The 19,601-nt window shown below is 40.4% G+C and overlaps 1 protein-coding gene across 2 annotated transcripts in view; it reads left to right on the top strand.

The window, feature by feature from the left end:
• LRRK1 (leucine rich repeat kinase 1) overlaps nt 1-19,601 on the top strand; it is a 146,541-nt gene that overhangs the window by 35,616 nt on the left and 91,324 nt on the right. For both annotated transcript variants that reach the window (XM_055417677.2, XM_055417681.2), the window contains exons 3-4: nt 5,419-5,582; nt 17,300-17,471. In XM_055417677.2, coding sequence (XP_055273652.1) covers nt 5,419-5,582; nt 17,300-17,471 — 336 coding nt within the window. The remainder of the gene's footprint in view (nt 1-5,418; nt 5,583-17,299; nt 17,472-19,601) is intronic.

The raw sequence follows: 19,601 nt of genomic DNA on the forward strand, positions 1-19,601 counted from the left end.
AAGTTATCTTCTTTGTTAAGCATATTAACTTTATCTTAAAAGCAAGTAGGATACCTGTTGATATATGTATGGAACTTTCATTGTTATCTAGGAAAATTACTACACCCATTGTAATAGAGAACAAAAAGGATTTAAAAAAATTTTGACCCTGAATCATTCTAATGTTCTACTATTAATGTCCTACTAGTTTTAGTTACTTCTCTGCTACATGAATATTGTATTGAAATAGAATATGTTTGGGGTTGTATTTTGAGTATGAATTTTAAATCTGTATGAATAAAATATTTAGAACTGTGATGTTTTACTGTATTAAAGAATATAGTTATGGAAATGTTTGATTAATAGGCAAAAATAATCAAATAATCTCAAATAGTATAAATAAATTATCTTGCTCTAAGTTTAAATCAAAGGTCACCAATTCTCAATATAAAACTCTAGTAGTATCTTTGTAAAAATAAAATTGCTATTAAAGTACATATATTTACCTTTAACAAAAGAAGATTCATGGTGGGGAAGAGGGTTTCTGCCTTATGTGATGCATCTCTGTACTATTTAATTGTTTTTCAATGAAAATGTGTTCTTTTATTACTTATTTGATTTCTTTAAAATTTTAAATCAAGTCATATAATTCCATTACAGAGACTTCAGGAAATAAAGAAAAATCTTTTCTAATCCTATCTAATTCCCCTCAGCCCATCATTAATACTTATCATTAGCATTTTGGTCTTTTTCAATTTAAATAAATGTTAACCCTTTTCTTTACAATTTTGGGAAATTAAATGAAGTTGGCAGATTAAATCAAATGCATATGCATTAATTGATATATTCCCATGACGTCCTTCCAACAGTTTGTTTGGACCAGAACCCCCCGCTCTTGTGTCAGCGACAGCGGACATGTGTTGTCCATGTAACTTAAGAAAATCAGATTCAAACTGAGAAAACCACAGGATTAAAAACAAATATATATGTAAACAGAACTGAGCAGAATGTTTCTAATTATGTCGTTTATTCCACATACATTGCATTATTTAACAAGTTAAAGTAAAACCACCCTTGTAATTTCATGTGTGTCCCATGTCCTAGGTTCCGCCTTCACAGTGTTGCTTAACTTGGGTGTAAAGGTGAAGTTTCTATTTATGTTCCTAAGGTGAACAGAAGAGGGTACTTTATTCCTAATCTGAAGAGAAGAAGTTACTTTATACCTTTGCACACACCTGTCTTTTATGGAGATAAGGGGGATATTTGCTTGATTCTGGAAGATGAACAATGACGTGACTAAGTGCCCCTTCTGATGAATGATGCTGCCGTGTATTCTGCCTTCTTCTTGCCCCGCCAAAACCTTCTCCGTCCAGTGGCTTCCCTCCTTTTCCCTGCCTGTGGCGCTCAAATGTCTCAGGATCTCTGACTATTAATAATTAACGAGGATTCTATTTTACATGGTAGTGTACATCAGTGCTACTTTCTCAAATAGATGGCTAGTGGGAAGATGCTATATAACACAGGGAGCCAAGCCTGGCACTCTGTGATGACCTAGAGGGGTGGGCGGGAGGGAGGACTAAGAGGGAGGGGAGGTACGTGTGTGTGTGTGTGTGTGTGTGTGTGTGTGTGTGTGTGTGTATTCAGTTATTACTGATTCACATTGTTACATGGCAGAAAACAGCACGATATTGTAAAGCAAGTATTTCCAATTAAAAATAAAAAGAAATGACATAAGATGGTAATTACAATTAAAAGAGATAAATGAGAGAAATAAGAAATGGTAAATAAAAGGTAAATACAAATATATAAAAATAATAGTTAATGAGGATTGTTAGTGTGTGTTGAGACGTGAAGCTGCCTTGAAGTGTGTGTGTTCAGCCACGTCTGACTCTTGGTGGCCCCATGGACTGTAGCCCACCAGGCTTTTCTGTCCAAGCAAGAATACTGGAGTGGGGTGCCATTTGCTTTTCCAGGGAATCTTCCCAATATCCTGCGTCTCTTGTGTCTCCTGCTCTGGCAGGCAGGTTCTGTGCCACTAGCGCCACCTGTGAAGCTGCCTAATGTATAACCTCTTACACACTATACCCGTCCCTGACTCCTCTTTCTAAAAACACACAGCAAAACCAATACAGTAATGTAAAGTAATTAGCCTCCAATTAAAATAAATTAAAAAAATAATAAAGGAAAAATAAATAAATAAAAACACACAGCCAAAACCCCAGTAAACTCCATTTAAACACAGCAATCTTGCATTCATGTTTCAGGAAGGGTGCAGATTGTGAGTGATGCTCCTGAAATCCACTTAACGTGGGTTTTCAGAATGGTTGCCTTGGAAATAGTCATGGCTTAGAGTGAGCTACAAAGACTCTGAATGGTATCAAGGACCTTTACTGTAAGCAGTTTGTCTTTCCCTTTCTCCCCAAGCAGAATTTTTCTGCGCTGGTGGTGGAACTTGTTCAGTATGCCATATGGCAGGCCTTGCATTTAGGGTATGTTATTCTGATTTACTTCTCCCAAGATTTTGTTGTGAAAAGTTTTGAACATACAGTAAAACTGAAAGAAATGAACCATGTATGTCCATATACCCACCACCTAAATTCTACCATTAACACTTTCTGAAATTACTCTCATTTCTATCCATCTGTTCTTCTGTCCATCTATCAATCTGTTATTATTAATGCATCTCAAATTAAGTTGGAAATATCTGCACTTTTCACCCTCAAATACTTTAGTGTTCATTTTATTCAATATAGTTTAATATTGTTTATAATTTTCAGATAAAATTTATATAAAAAATGTACATATCTTCATTGGATTATTTGATATGTTTTGACAAAAAACAACACGTGTATACTGAAAATGTCATCAAGATGTAGAACCATGCCCAAACAATTTCCTCATGCCCCTTTTCTGGTAAACTTCATGCCCACCCTCAGGAACCACTATTCTGTTTTTTTCCCACCGTAGATCAGAACAGCATACAAATGGGATCATTTTATGAAGTCATTCTTTCATTCAGCAGTGTGTTTTTAAATTACCATCAATCATTTCATGGATCAGCAAAACTGATCCTTTTGATTGCTGAGTAGTCACTATACTATGGGAGTTATTTATTCAACTCCTTTTGATGGACACCTTTACTACTTACAGTTTGAAAATACCATGAATGGCATTTAATATAAACATTATTGGATATATTTTTAGACATATTTTCTTGGGTAAATACCTAAGAATAGAATAAGGGAGTCATAGGATAGGTGTGTGCTTAGTTTCGTAAGAAACCACTAGACTTGTTTCCAAAGTGGTGGTACAATTTTAGACGCAACTAATAAGGTATGAGTGTTCTGGTTTCTCCATATCCTCACCAAGTGTTGTCAGTCTTTTTAAATTTTACTGACTTTTGTGGGATTGTAGTGGTGTTTAATTTTCATTTCCCTGATGACTAATGATATTGAGCTTTTTGAATCTCTTCTGCTATTCAAATATTTGCTTGTTTTTAACTGGATTGTTTGTCCTTTATTACCAAGTTATAGGAGTTCTTCCTGTTTTCTGAATACCATTCGTTTTTTGGGTGTATGTTTTGCAAATATTTTCTTTCAGTATGTAACTTGCCTGCTCATTGTCAAATGGTAAATAGTTTTTAAATGGTAGATCAACCTTCTGATGATCATAAGTTTTAAGTTTTGTTGAAGTCTAATTTATAATTTTTCCTTTCATGTTTATTACTTTCTGTGTCCCATCTAAGAAAGCTTTGCCTACTCTCAAGTCATAAAAATGTCCTCCTGTGATATTGATATTTTTTTGCTAGAAGCACTACGGTTTTAACCTTTATGTTTAAATCCATGATCCATTTCACAGTAATTTTTGTGTGTGGTGAGAAGTAGGAATCAGAGTCCCTTTTTATTCAATGATGTCCAGTTGTCCCAGCACGATTTATTGGGAAAATGTTTGCTTTTCTCATTGTGTTGGCACCCTTATCAAAAATTAATTGGATGTACAAGCATGAGTCTATTTCCCAACAGAAAGTTGAGAAGCTATTCTGTTCCACAGATAGATTTGTATATACTACTAGCACACTGCTTTCATTATTATTATAGTTTTATAATAAACTTGAAATCAAGTAGTGTAGATCCTCCAACTCTTATTTTTCAAGATTGTTTGGGGAAATCTTTTGAATGTTTGAACAAATTTGAGGATCAAGTTGTCAATTTTATCCCCCTCAAATCCTATTGGAATTATGGTTGGGATTACATTGAATCTATAGATAAAATTGGAGTAAATTGAGACTTAATAATATTGATTGTTTTAATCCATGAACATGAGATGTCTTTCCATTTGTATAGGTCTTATTTAACTTCTCTCAGCAATGTTTATAGTTTTCAGGGTATAGATCTTATCCAATCATTTAAAATATTTATTTCTAAGCATGTAATTTTTATCCTATTGTAAATAAATTTTGAAATAAACTTTTTTCAGAATGTTAGCTGCTGTAATGTGATTTGCTTTTGTGATGTGAATGTTTGGGAGGCAACCTTCCTCATAATTTACATTTTTAGATGAAAATTTTCATCTCTTCAAAGAGATGGAGTGGGGTTAACCTTAGCCTAAGAGCTGGTGAACCAAACATCAGTCACGGTTTGCCTGTTACAAGCTGTGTGAACTTGGCCAAGAATGATTATCGAATTCTGTCCCCATTTCTGCTGCCACTTAACACAGTCAAAATGTAACTACTCATTCATTGCAGTCTTTCCTATGATAGAGACAGAACTTTAAACTCTGGTTCATTAACACATTTGCAAATATAGTAGAAGCCTTAAATTTTCTTCCCAGAGAAATGTGCACACGCGCGCACACACACACACATACACAATTTACTGTGCAACTTTAGGATGTGCAGGAAGTCTCTGAAGCCTTCTGTGATCTACAGACTGCTAATTATGAAGCCATTCTAGAGTTGGAGCTCTAAGGGCTGACTGCTTTCACGTCTGTGTCTTCAGACCCAGCAAGTATGGAGTGAGGGCTGCCATTCTAACTCCCATGCCTCTGTGGCGTTTTCCAGACAGAGAGGGTCTATATTTCCACATGCTCAGGTTTTGACTTGCCTTTCTTCCTCCACGGGATACCGTGTCCCTCTGAAGGACATAGCAGTGGGGCAGTTTGGGTTGCTGTTGGTGAGGTCAACCTGCCAGGCAGCTGCCCTGGGGGACCTGGACCCGCTCTCCAGGCATTGTCTCACTCCAGAATCTTCCAGCCTCCCCACGCCTTCACCTCTGGCAGGAAGTGCCTCTGCAAGGGGCAGGTGCTGAAGTTGGCTGCGGTGGGTACCACTGGCAGCATTTCAGAGCAGCCCTCTCTGGCTAAAGCACATCCTCTCTGGTGGTTCCCATAAGCAGCACTGGCGGTGGAGGTGATGTTGTGTGTGTGCCTCTGTTCACCCAGGTGCCGGCGACATGGGCAGCAAACTCTCCATGCCAGGCAGTGAGCCCACAGTGCAGAGCCCCAGGACGGAAGGCATTCATGCTGCATACAGGCGAGGAGACATCAGCAGAGCCCAGCATCTGCTCCGAGAAGCTTGTGACGAGAGCACATCTCAGCTGGAAAAGGTAAGGTCTATGCCAGCCCTTCTTGCCAGAACTGGGGACCCAGGTTGAGTGAAGGTTACCATGAAAATTATTTTCTTGTTATCATTATAATAATGGGGATATTTCTTGGGTTCTGAATACCTTGTTTCTCATGTAAACCTCCTGGTATCAGTCCTTTCAAGTGGACTTCTCAACTTGTCAGGTAAGCACACTGCGCCATCATTCCCAGGGGCAGGAAGGGGTCACAGAAAGGAAAAGGACAAAACTGACAATCGAGGTTTAGTCTTTTATACTTTTTTCCACTATAAAATAGCACATGCGCAAACTGAAAAATTTAAAAACATATAAAAGTAAAGGAAAAAAGAACTAAAATTAATCATCCAAACAATCCCACTGAGCAATTTTGGTATACTCTTTTCCAAGTTGCTGATCTGAACATTCATTTTTTGTTTTTATTGTTTCTAGTATAGATACAGTCTTATTTATGTATAGTTTTGCATACTGCTTTCTCTTACTTAATATTATATGAACCATTTTCTGTATGACTGTAGATCCCTTATGTGCATCACCTTCAGTGGATACATGACATTTCATCTGGTAGAGACTCTCATTTATCTGGCTATTCCTTTTGGTTAGATATTTGGATTGTTTCTAATTTTTTATTACTATAAATAATACTATACTGAATGTTTTTTGCCTAATAGTTTTCTTATTGTCAGCTATTTTCTTCACTTAGGAAGATTTGCAAAAATTGAGAATGTGGGTAAGAGCATTTTTAAAATTTTGAAAAATGCCAGACTTTTTCCAAAAGCTTGTAGAGATCAACCCTCTTGCCGGCCTACAGCTTGGGAAGATCATTGCCATGTTCTTGTCCTCATGGGAAATTCTTATTGGCTGTAAACCAGGAGAGCACTTTATTGATGTTTTGTGTATAATACTTTGATTAGCACAGGTTTAAGGTCTTCATTTAATTAATAGTTGGAAATAGCTCAATTCCTGAACCTCCAGCCTGTTCTCAAAGTTGTAAGAGAATTTTTTGAGGGAAATGGTCAAGTTCAATGTGCTTGATAATTATTGAGGAGAGAGCAACTTTGGAAAATTCTCCAAGCGAGGCTTCAGCAGTATGTGAACCGAGAACTTCCAGATGTCCAAGCTGGGTTTAGACAAGGCAGAGGAACCAGAGATCAAATTGCCAACATCCGTTGGATCATAGAAAAAGCAAGAGAATTCCAGAAAAACATCTACTTCTGCTTCATTGACTATGCCAAAGCCTTTGACTGTGTGGATCACAACAAACAGTGGAAAATTCTTAAAAAGATGGGAATACCAGACCACCTGACCTGCCTCCTGAGAAATCTGTATGCAGGTCAAGAAGCAACAGTTAGCATTAGACATGGAACAACAGACTGGTTCCAAATCAGGAAAAGGAGTACGACAAGGCTGTATATTGTCACCCTGCTTATTTCACTTATATGCAGAGTACATCATGAGAAACACTGGGCTGGATGAAGCACGGGCTGGAATCAAGATTGCCAGGAGAAATGTCAATACCCTCAGATAGGCAGATGATATCACACTTATGGCTGAAAGCGAAGAGGAACTGAAGAGCCTCTTGATGAATGTGAAAGAGGAGACTGAAAAAGTTTGCTTTAAACTCAGCCTTCAAAAAACTAAAGTTATGGCATCTGGTCCCAGCACTTCATGGCAAATAGATGGGGAAATAATGGAAACAGTGACAGACTATTTTCTTGGGCTCCAAAATCACTGCGGATGGTGGTTGTAGCCATGAAATTAAAAGACTCTTGTTCCTTGGAAGGAAAGTTATGACCAACCTAGACAGCATATTAAAAAGCAGAGACATTACTTTGCCAGCAAAGGTCCATCTAGTCAAATTTATGGTTTTTCCAATAGTCATGTATGGATGTGAGAGTTGCACCATAAAGAAAGCTGAGTGCTAAAGAACTGATATTTTTGAACTGTGTTGTTGGAGAAGACTCTTGAGAGTCCCTTGGACTGCAAGGAGATCAAACCATTCAATTCAAAAGGCAGTAAGTCCTGAATCATTCATTGGCAAGACTAATATTGAAGCTGAAGCTCCAATACTTTGGCCACGTGATGTGAAGAATTGACTCATTAGAAAAGACCTGATGCTTGGAAAGATTGAAGGCAGGAGAGGAGAAGGGGATGACAGAGGATGAGATGGTTGGATGGCATGACCAACTCAATGGACATGAGTTTGAGCAAGCTCCAGGAGTTGGTGATGGACAGGGAAGTCTGACGTGCTACAGTTCATGAGGTCACAAAGAGTCAGATGTAACTGAGTAACTGAACTGAGCATTTTTTATTCCTCCCATTATGAATTCACAGTATATGTGCTCAAAACCTTTCTTCTTATGGGAGAACTGGAGCAGGTCAAAGTTGTTGGCCTGTCGTTTGTGGCCTGGGGATTGTAAGCGGGGACCCAAGAAGCAGCAGTCCAAAGTGTTACCCACAGAGCAGTCGCGCTGCCTGGGACCTTTTCCCAAATGGAACTCCAGACTGCCGTCACACAGAGCTTCCCATTGAACCTGTACCTCTTGCATCTCCTGCGTTGGCAGACGGTTTCTTTACCACTAGCACCACCTGGGAAGGCACGTTTAAGTCCAGATGTCAGCAAATTCAGTTTCGTGATGTATATACTATTGCTCTTCTCTGCTGTTTCTTTTTTTCCCTTTTAATGTATATTGAAAGTAGACTAGATAATTCTCTAATAAATATTTGTATTGTTAATTTGTATACAATGAAGATATATATATAACTATATAATATAATTTGTTCACAAATCTGAACCTGAGACTAAACTGAAAACTTTTGGCAAAACAATGATGCTGTTCCAAAGAAATAGAAATATGAGACACTTATATGGTCAAGTTTTCTAGAAGTAGCATTAAAAAACTAAACAAAAACAGGTAAACTTTTCTTAATTTTTAAAATTATGATATTATTATAACACATTTACAGAAGAATTGAAAAATGCAGAACAAAGTTACATGTAGTTCTACTATGTTTTACAATTTTTTAAGTAGATAAATTAAGGTCTTTAGTTGGAATTTCAAAATCAAACCCTCAAAAGTCAATAGAATAACTGGACATGAAAGTAGGAGGATATAGTAAACCTGAAAAGTACTGTGAATCAATTCAACTTTATTAAGATGTACACAATTTTCACACAACGCAGGGTGCAAGTTCTATTCAAGTTGCCATCGACCACAAACCAGGAGACACTGGAACGTATCCAGGGACGTAAAACAAAGGGCAGAAGTTTCATGGTCAAAGGTATTGAAATCATGCAGAGTCTGTTCTCTTATCACTGCGCATTTATGTTAGAAATCAATATTAAAAGACATTTGAAAATAACCCACACATTTTCAAGGGTAATGTGACAGTTACCAAAAGACTTAGCCATTGAAAACCTCAAGAAGGTTAAAAGACTGAGAAAACACAGAAGGTGATTGCAGGGAAGAAAGAATTTAAATGAGAAGCTAATATCAAAATGAGAAATTAGCATCAAGGATACTTTAAAAACTCCATGTATTTGGAAAATAAATGTCCACTTTTAAATGATGGGTGTATCTGAGAAACCATAACAAGGAAAATTAGAAAATATTTGTAACAGATTAAAAATGAAAGGAGGATTTACCAGAACCTGTGGCATGCAGCTGAGACTGCTCAATGCAACTAAATACAATGTGGGATCTTGAAAACATATAATGAGCAGTGGAGGGTCTCCTGTGGAGGTGTGGGTCAGCAGTGGCTTGCCGTGGGGACAGCGGCATTGGCAGCAGCAGTTCTGGGAGGTGCCCCTTGGCAAGCGAGCCCTCTTGGAAGTGGTTATTAACCCTGCCACAGAGCCTGTAGACTCCAGGGCTGAGTCACCTCAGGCCGAACAGCTAACAGGGAGGGAGTCCCACCCATAAGCAGATTACAGTGTTACTGAGCATGACCCTGCCCACCAGGACAAGACCCAGTTTTTTCCCATACCAGTCCCTCCCAACAGCCTCATCCACCAGAGGACAAACAGAAGAGGCAAGAAGAGCTACAATCCTAGAGGCTCCAAAATGTAAACCACACCACAGAAATTTAATCAAAATGAAAAGGCAGATGATTATCTCCCAGATGAAAGAACAAGATAAAACCTCAGAAAAACAACTAAATGAAGTGGAGATAGGCAACATTCCAGAAAAAGAATTCAAAATAATAATAGTGCAGATGACTTCAGTTCAGTCACTCAGTCGTGTCCAACTTTTTGCGACCCCATGGACTGCAACATGCCAGGCATCCCTGTCCATCACCAACTCCCAGAGCTTGCTCAAACTCATGTCCATCGAGTCGGTGATGCCATCCAACCATCTTATCCTCTGTTGTCTCCTTCTCCTCTTGCCTTCGATCTTTCCCAGCATCAGGATCTTTTTCAGTAAGTCAGCTCTTCGCATCAGGTGGCCAAAATATTGGCGTTTCAGCTTCATCAGTCCTTCCAATGAATATCCAGGACTGAGCTCCTTTAGGATGGACTGGTTGTATCTCCTTGCAGTCCAGGGGACTCTCAAGGCCTTCTCCAACACCACAGTTCAAAAACATCAATTCTTCAGTGCTCAGCTTTCTTTATAGTCCAACTCTCACATCCATACATGACTACTGGAAAAACCATAGCATTAACTAGAAGGACCTTTTTTGGCAAAGTAATGTCTCTGCTTTTTAATATGCTGTCTAGGTTGGTCATAACTGTCCTTCCAAGGAGCAAGTGTCTTTTAATTTCATGGCTGCAGTCACCATCTGCAGTGATTTTGGAGCCCCCTAAAATAAAGTCTGCCACTGTTTCCATCATTTCCCCGTCTATTTGCCATAAAGTAAAGGGACCTGATGCCATGATCTTAGTTTTCTGAATGTTGAGTTTTAAGCCAACTTTTTCACTCTCCTCTTTCACTTTCATCAAGAGGCTCTTTAGTTCTCCTTTGCTTTCTGACATAAGGGTGGTGTCATCTATGTATCTGAGTTTATTGATATTTCTCCTGGCAGTCTTGATTCCAGCTTGTGCTTCATCAAGCCCAGCATTTCACATGATACACTCTGCATATAAGTTAAATAATCAGAGTGACAATATATAAGCTTGCTTGACATACTCCTTTTCCTATTTGGAACCAGTCTGTTGTTCCCTGTCCAGTGCTAACTGTTGCTTCTTGACCTGCATACAGATTTCTCAGGAGGCAGGTCAGGTTGGTCTGATATTCCCATCTTTTTAAGAATTTTCCACAGTTTGTTGTGATCTACAAGTCAAAGGCTTTGGTGCAGTCAATAAAGCAGAAGTAGATGTTTTTCTGGAGAAGGAAATGGCAACCCACTCCAGTGTTCTTGCCTGGAGAATCCCAGGGACGGGGGAGCCTCGTGGGCTTCCGTCTATGGGGTCACACAGAGTCGGACATGACTGAAGTGACTTAGCAGCAGCAGCAGCAGCAGATGTTTTTCTGGAACTCTCTTGCTTTTCCAATGATCCAACAGATGTTGGCAATTTGATCCAGTTGATTTAGGATCTCAGAAAAAGAATGGAGAAGATGCAAGAAATGTTTAACAAAGACCTAGAAGAACTAAAGAACAAACAGAGATGAACAATACACTAGAAGGAATCAACAGCAGAATCACAGGTAGAATAGATAAGTGACCTGGAAGAGAGAGTGGTGGAAATTAATGCTGTAAAACAAAATATAGAAAAAAGAATGAAAAAAAATGAAGACAGTCTAAGAATATTCTGAGAAAACATTAAATGTACCAACATTCGCATTATAGGGGTCCCAGAAGGAGAAGAGAGAGAGAAAGGACCCAAGAAAGTATTTGAAGAGGTAAGAGCTGAAAACTTCCCTAACATGGGAAAAGAAATAGTCAACCAAGTCCAGGAAGCAGAGAGTCCCAGGCAGGATAAACCCACGAGGAACACACTGAGACACATATTAAATAGTAATCAAACTGACAAAAAGTAAAGATAAAGATTAAAAGCAACTAGGTGAAACCCAAATAAGATGGTAGGTATTGGGAGGGGGCATTAGAGGGCAGACACACTGAAATCATAATCACGAAAAACTAGTTGATCTGATCATATGGACCACAGACCTGTCTAACTCAATGAAACTAAGCCATGCCGTGTGGGGCCACCCAAGATGGACGGGTCATGGTGGAGAGGTCTGACAGAATGTGGTCCACTGGAGAAGGGAATGGCAAACCACTTCAGTATACTTGCCTTGAGAACCCCATGAACAGTATCAAAAGGCAAAATTACAGGATACTGAATGAGGAATTCCCCAGGTCGGTAGGTGCCCAGTATGCTACTGAAGATCAATGGAGAAGTAACTCTAGAAGGAATAAAGGGATGGAGCAAAAGCAAAACCAATACCCAGTTGTGGATGTGACTGGTGATAGAAGCAAGGTCCAATGCTGTAAAGAGCAATATTGCATAGGAACCTGGAATGTTAGGTCCGTGAATCAAGGCAAATTGGAAGTGGTCAAACAGGAGATGGCAAGAGTGAACGTTGACATTCTAGGAATCAGTGAATTAAAATGGACTGGAATGGGTGAATTTAACTCAGATGACCATTATATCTACTACTGTGGGCAGGAATCCCTTAGAAGAAATGGAGTAGCCATCATGGTCAACAAAAGAGTCCGAAATGCAGTACTTGGATGCAATCTTAAAAATGACAGAATGATCTCTGTTCGTTTCCAAGGCAAACCATTCAGTATTACAGTAATCCATGTCTATGCCCCAACCAGTAATGCTGAAGAAGCCGAAGTTGAACAGTTCAATGAAGACCCACAAGACCTTTTTGAACTAATGCCCAAAAAAGATGTCCTTTTCATTATAGGGGACTGGAATGCAAAAGTAGGAAGTCAAGAAACACCTGGAGTAACAGGCAAATTTGGCCTTGGAGCATGGAATGAAGCAGGGCAAAGGCTATAGAGTTTTGTCAAGAAAACGCACTGGTCATAGCAAACACCCTCTTCCAGCAACACAAGAGAAGACTGTACACTTGGACATCACCAGATGGTCAACACCGAAATCTGATTATATTCTTTGCAGCCAAAGATGGAGAAGCTCAATACAGTTAGCAAAAACAAGACCAGGACCTGACTGTGGGTCAGATCATGAACTGCTTATTGCCAAATTCAGACTTAAATTGAAGAAAGTAGGGAAAACCTCTAGACCATTCAGATATGACCTATTCAAATCCCTTATGATTATACAGTGGAAGTGAGAAATAGATTTAAGGGACTAGATCTGATAGATAGAGTGCCTGATGAACTCTGGACGGAGGTTCATGACATTGTACAAGAGACAGGGACCAAGACCATCCCCATGGAAAAGAAATGCAAAAAAGCAAAATGGCTGTCTGAGGAGGCCTTAGAAATAGCTGTGAAAAGAAGAGAAGCAAAAAACAAAAGAGGAAAGGAAAGATATAAGCATATGAATGCAGAGTTCCAAAGAATAGCAAGGAGAGATAAGAAAGCCTTCCTTAGTGATCAATGCAAAGAAATAGAGGAAAACAACAGAATAGGAAAAACAAGAGATCTTTTCAAGAAAATTACTTTCACTTTTCACTTTCACACGTTGGAGAGGGAAATGGCAACCCACTCCAGTGTTCTTGCCTGGAGAATCCCAGGGGCGGGGGAGCCTGGTGGGCTTCCGTCTATGGGGTCGCACAGAGTCGGACACGACTGAAGCGACTTAGCAGCAGCAGCAGCAGCAGAGATATCAAGGGAACATTTCATGCAAAGATGGGCTCGATAAAGGACAGAAATGGTATGGACCTAACAGAAGCAGAAGATATTAAGAAGAGGTGGCAAGAATACACAGAAGAACTGTACAAAAAAGATCTTCATGATGAAGATAATCACGATGGCGTGATCACTCACCTGGAACCAGACATCTTGGAATGTGAAGTCAAGTGGGCCTTAGAAAGCATCACGACGAACAAAGCTAGTGGAGGTGATGGAATTCCAATTGAGCTATTTCAAATCCTGAAAGATGATGCTGTGAAAGTGCTGCACTCAATATGCCAGCAAATTTGGAAAACTCAGCAATGGCCACAGGACTGGAAAAGGTCAGTTTTCATTCCAATCCCAAAGAAAGGGAATGCCAAAGAATGCTCAAACTACCGCACAATTGCACTCATCTCACACGCTAGTTAAGTCATGCTCAAAATTCTAGAAGCTAGGCTTCAGCAATATGTGAATCGTGAACTTCCAGATGTTCAAGCAGGTTTTAGAAAAGACAGAGGCACCAGAGATCAAGTTGCCAGTATCCGCTGGATCATGGAGAAAGCAAGAGAGTTCCAGAAAAATATCTATTTTTGCTTCATTGCCTATGCCAAAGCCTTTGACTGTGTGGATCACAATAAACTGTGGAAAATTCTGAAAGAGATGGGAATCCCAGACCACCTGACCTGCCTCTTGAGAAACCTGTATGCAGGTCAGGAAGCAACAGTTAGAACTAGACATGAAACAACAGACTGGTTCCAAATAGGAACAGGAGTACGTCAAGGTTGTATATTGTCACCCTGCTTATTTAACTTCTATGCAGAGTACATCATGAGGAACGTTGGGCTGGAAGAAGCACAAGCTGGAATCAAGGTTGCCGGGAGAAATATTAATAACCTCAGATATGCAGATAATACCACCTTTATGGCAGAAAGTGAAGAGGAACTCAAAGGCCTCTTGATGAAAGTGAAAGAGGAGAGTGAAAAGGTTGGCTTGAAGCTCAACATTCAGAAAACGAAGATCATGGCATCTGGTCCCATCACTTCATGGCAAATAGATGGGGAAACAGTGGAAACAGTGTCAGACTTTATTTTGGGGGGCTCCAAAATCACTGTGGATGCTGATTGCAGCCATGAAATTAAAAGACTCTTACTCCTTGAAAGGAAAGTTATGACCAGCCTAGATAGCATATTAAAAAGCAGAGACATTACTTTGCCAACAAAGGTCCGTCTAGTCAAGGCTATGGTTTTTCCCGTGGTCATGTATGGATGTGAGAGTTGGACTGTGAAGAAAGCTGATCGCCGAAGAATTGATGCTTTTGAACTGTGGTGCTGGAGAAGACTCTTGAGAGTCCCTTGGACTGCAAAGAAATCCAACCAGTCCATTCTGAAGGAGATCAATCCTGGGTGTTCATTGGAAGGACTGATGCTAAAGCTGAAACTCCAGTTCTTTGGCCACCTCATGCGACGAGTTGACTCACTGGAAAAGAGTCTGATGCTAGGAGGGATTGGGGGTAGGAGGAGACGGGGACAACAGAGAATGAGATGGCTGGATGGCATCACCGACTTGATGGACATGAGTTTGAGTGAACTGCGGGAGTTGGTGATGGACAGGGAGGCCTGGCGTGCTGTGGTTCGTGGGGTTGCAGAGAGTCGGACACGACTAATCAACTGAACTGAACTGAACTGAGGGAAAAATGAAAAATAACATATAAGGGAATTCTCATTAGGTTATCAGCTCATTTCTCAACAGAAACTCTGCAAGCCAGAAATGAATGGCACAATATATTTTAAGTGATGAAAGGGAAGAACCTACAACCAAGAATACTCTACCCAGCAACACCTTATTCAGATTTGACGTTGAAATCAAGTTGTACAGATAAGCAAAAGTTAAGAGAATTCAGCACCACCAAACCAGCTTTATTTTTTTTTTTTGTTCAAACTCAAGTTTATTTAGCACATCTGTTCTCAGAACAAGGACTGCACATAGATCAGACAGACTTCATAGCATCATGAACTTCCCAAAGCCCCAAACCAAATGCAAGCTGCAAAGTTTTCTTGGATTGGCAGGCTATTTTCTCAACCAGATCCCTTAAACTTCCCCAATGGCCCAACCATTATATTCTTTTTTTTTTTTTGGTAATTAATTTATTTTTTATTGGAGGCAAATTATTTTACAATATTATATTGGTTGGTTTTGCCATACATTGACATGAATTCGCCCCGGGTTTACATAAGTTCCCCCTCCTGAACCCCCCTCCCACCTCCCTCCTCCCTTTATCCTCCCTCTGGATCATCCCCACATGCCAGCCCAGAGAAACCAGCTTTACAATAAATGCTACAGGAACTTCTCTAGGCAGGGAACACAAAAGAAGGAAAATGCCTACAAAGAATAAACCGAGAACAATTAAGAAAGTGGTAATAGGATCATACATATCAAACTTAACTTAAATGTAAATAGATTAAATGCACCAACCAAAAGACATGGACTGGCTGGGTGGATGAAAACATGTGCGTATATGTACTTCCACGTACCACATCACTCTGCTTAATGCCTCAGATTGTAATTATTTTACACTGTTAGGATAATCATGTTTCCATTATGGCTTGCAATTATAATTATCTTTTATTTTTTGTCTGACTATTAATTGTGAAAACTGATGAACATCTTTTACTTTTGTGATTATATAGCTATTAATAGTATTCTAATACAGTTCTGAAAATATTAAGAAATATCATGTTGTAAGAAAACAGGAAATTGACCTCTGATACAATATTATTAACTAAAGCACAGATATTGGTCAAATTTCACAAAACAGGTAAACTTTGATACTCTTCTATTTAACTGGAATATACTAAAGATGATCACTTCAACATATAATCAGTATAAAAATTATTGACAAGATTGTTGTTGTTTTCCAGTCAATAAGTTATGTCTGACTCTTTGCAACCCCATGGACTGCAGCACACCAGGCTTCCCTGTCCTTCACTATCCCTCAGAGTTTGCTCAAACTCTTATCTCTTGGGTTGGTGATAATGTCTAAGTTATCTAACCGTCTGCTGCCTTCTTCTCCTTTTGCCTTCAATCTTTCCCAGCATCAGGGTCTTTTGCAATGAGTTGGCTCTTTGCATCCAATGGCCAAAGTATTGGAGCTTCAGCTACATCATTAGTCCTTCCAGTGATTATTCAGGAATGATTTCCTTTAGGATTGACTGGTTTGATCTCTTTGCAGTCCGAGGGGCTCTCCAGAGTCTTCTCCAGCAGCACAATTTGAAAGCATCAATTCTTCAATGCTCAGCCTTCTTTATGGTCCAACTCTCACATCCATGCATGACAACTGGAAAAACCATAGCTTTGACTATTTGGACCTTTGTCAGTAAAATATGTCTCTGCTTTTTAATACTCTATCTAGGTTTATCATAGCTTTCCTTCTGAGGGACAAGTGTGTTTTAATTTTCTTTGCTGCAGTAAGTATCCACTGTGATTTTAGAGCCCCAGAAAATATTGACAAGATAGTTTACCATTTTTGTAGTAAGTCTGAAATCACCTGGAAAAGACCCTGATGCTGGGAAAGACTGAAGGCAGGAGGAGAAGGGGACAACAGAGGAAGAGATGGTTGGATAGCATCACTGACTCGATGGACATGAGTTTGAGCAAGCTCCAGGAGTTGGTGAAGGACAGGGAAGCCCAGCATGCTGCTTGGGGTCGCAAAGAGCTGGACACAACTGAGCGACTGAACTGAACTTTGAAATCACATATGATTTTACATTTCCAGCACATCTCACTTTGCATGAGCCATGTTTCAAGCCTTAACAGCCACACGTGACTGGTCCTGCCATCCTGGTCAGCGCAGTCCCAGACTTGCCCGTGGGCTTCGTGAACCTTTAGAGTCGATTCTCAAAGTTCCCAACAGCACTCTTCTTGCTGATGTCTTGTCCCTGTTCTGTTTTGACCAGGGCCAGCTCCTGAGCATCTCTGCAGCCTATGGTGACCTGGAGACCGTCCGGTATCTTCTCACTGAGAGGCTGGTGGAGCTACCAACGGAGCCCACCGACGACAACCCTGCTGTGGTGGCAGCACAGTTTGGGCACACTGATGTTGTTCAGGAGCTACTAGAGTCTTTGCCAGGTAAAGAGTCTTTGCTTCCCTGGTGGCTCAGACAGTAAAGAATCCACCTGCAATGCGAGAGACCCGGGTTTGATCCCTGGGTTGGGAAGATCCCCTGGAGAAGGAAATGGCCACCCACTCCAGTATTCTTGCCCGGAAAATCCCATGGACAGAGGAGCCTGGTGGGCTACCATCCATGTGGTCACAGAGTTGGACACGACTGAGTGACTTCACTCATTTTGCCAGGTAAGTCCCAGGGTGTGAGTTCTTCACCCCTGCTCAGGGATCCTCTTTATGAAAAAATACTTATTTCCTTATTTGTTTGGCTTCATTGAGTCTTGGTTGCAGCACGAAGGATCCCCGTCTCTGAATGCAGGATTCTATCCAGTTGTGGCGCACCAGCTCAGCTGCCCCACAGCATGTGGGGTTAGTTCCCCAACCAGGGATTGAACCTGCATCCTCTGCATTGGAAGGCGGATTCTTAACCACTGGACCACCAGGGAAGTCCTTCAGGGACCCTCTTTTCCTAGGAACCAGACATTTTGGGCGGGGGGAGCTGCACTCCAGAATGTTTATGTCCTCACACTGTTTACCAGTCCAGATCCAGGAATCTGGGGGTATTCTTTAAAGCAGTTTTAGGTTTAAAGAAAAATTGTTGAGCAAGTACCAAGAATTCTCATATACCACCCTCCACAGTTTCCCTATTATTGATGTTTTGTATGAGACTGGTACAGTTGTTAAAATTGATGAATGAACCAATGTTGATGTGTTATTACTAATGGAAGCTCATAGTTTGCACTAGGGTTGTATATTCTATGACTGTTAACAAATGTGTAATGATATATATGGACCACTTCTGTATCATGCAGAATAATTTCACGCCCTCCTGTTCCACCTGCTCATCTCTTTCTCAGCTCCTGGCAACCACTGGTCTCTTTACTGTCTTCATAGTTTTGCCTTTTCCAGAACAACATATAGTGGGTTCATATGGTATGAAGCCTTTTCAGATAGACTTCTTTCACTTAGCAGTATGCATTCAAGTTTCCTCCATGTCTTCTCATGACTTGAGAGTTCATACACACACACATATATTTTATCACTGAATAATATTACATTGTCTGGATGTTCCTTGCTATGTTGCTTTCTTAATAGCAAGTAATTTTTTTCTCTGGTAGACTCAGACATCTTGGTCTCCTTTGATTGCCTGTATGGCCTTGAATCTGTTACAGTTATTGCCACAGCTATAGGCTGAGGCATTGTCTTAGCAGTGGTCTTTGGGAGTTAGAATTTTGCAAGGAAGTCGGGCCAGCTTCGTGGGTATGTGACAATGCAGTCACACAGGACCCCGTACGTAGAAGGGCCCCACACTTTGTTTGTGAGCATGCCTGCTAAGTCACTTCAGTTGTGTCCAACTCTTTGCAGTCCTGTGACTGTAGTCTGTCAGGCTCCTCTGTCCGTGGGATTCTCCAGGCAAGAATACTGGAGTGGGTTGCCATGCCCTCCTCTAGAGGATCTTCCCGACCCAGGGATCGAACCCACATCTCTAAGGTCTCCTGAATTAGCAGACATATTCTTTACCACTAGTGCCACCTGGGAAGCCCACTACACTCTGCAATTACCCTCTTGAAATTTGTAATAATTTTTAAACAAGGGACCCCATTTTAAGTTTTACATGGGACCCCACAAATTATGAAATGGCAGCCCACTCCAGGATCCTTGCCTGGAAAATCCCATGGACAGAGGAGCCTGACAGGCTTCAGGCCATAGGGTCGCAACGGGTTGGACACGAGTGAGCAGCTAACACACACATACCACAAATTATGCAGTAGTACTGTTAAGAGTTTCCCTTGTAGCTCAGCTGATAAAGAATCTGTCTGCAATGTGGGAGACCTGGGTTCAATTCCTGGGTTGGGAAGACCCCCTGGAGAAGGGAAAGGCTACCCACTCCAGTATTCTGGCCTCAAGAATTCCATGGGCTGTATAGTCCACGGGGTTGCAAAGAGTCAGACACAACTGAATGAATGACTTTCACTTTTCACTTTTTTTTCACTGTTAAGGGAGTGTCTGACTGTGTGCTTTGCGGTAGATTTGTGCTCAGATTTGGTTCCAAGCGGGCATGCCCCTCATATGCCTGGAGGAAGAATGAGTTTA

This window comes from Moschus berezovskii, chromosome 21 (assembly GCF_049115385.1).
Source record: "Moschus berezovskii isolate FMDL1 chromosome 21, NW_MosBer_1.0, whole genome shotgun sequence".
NCBI lineage: Eukaryota > Metazoa > Chordata > Mammalia > Artiodactyla > Moschidae > Moschus > Moschus berezovskii.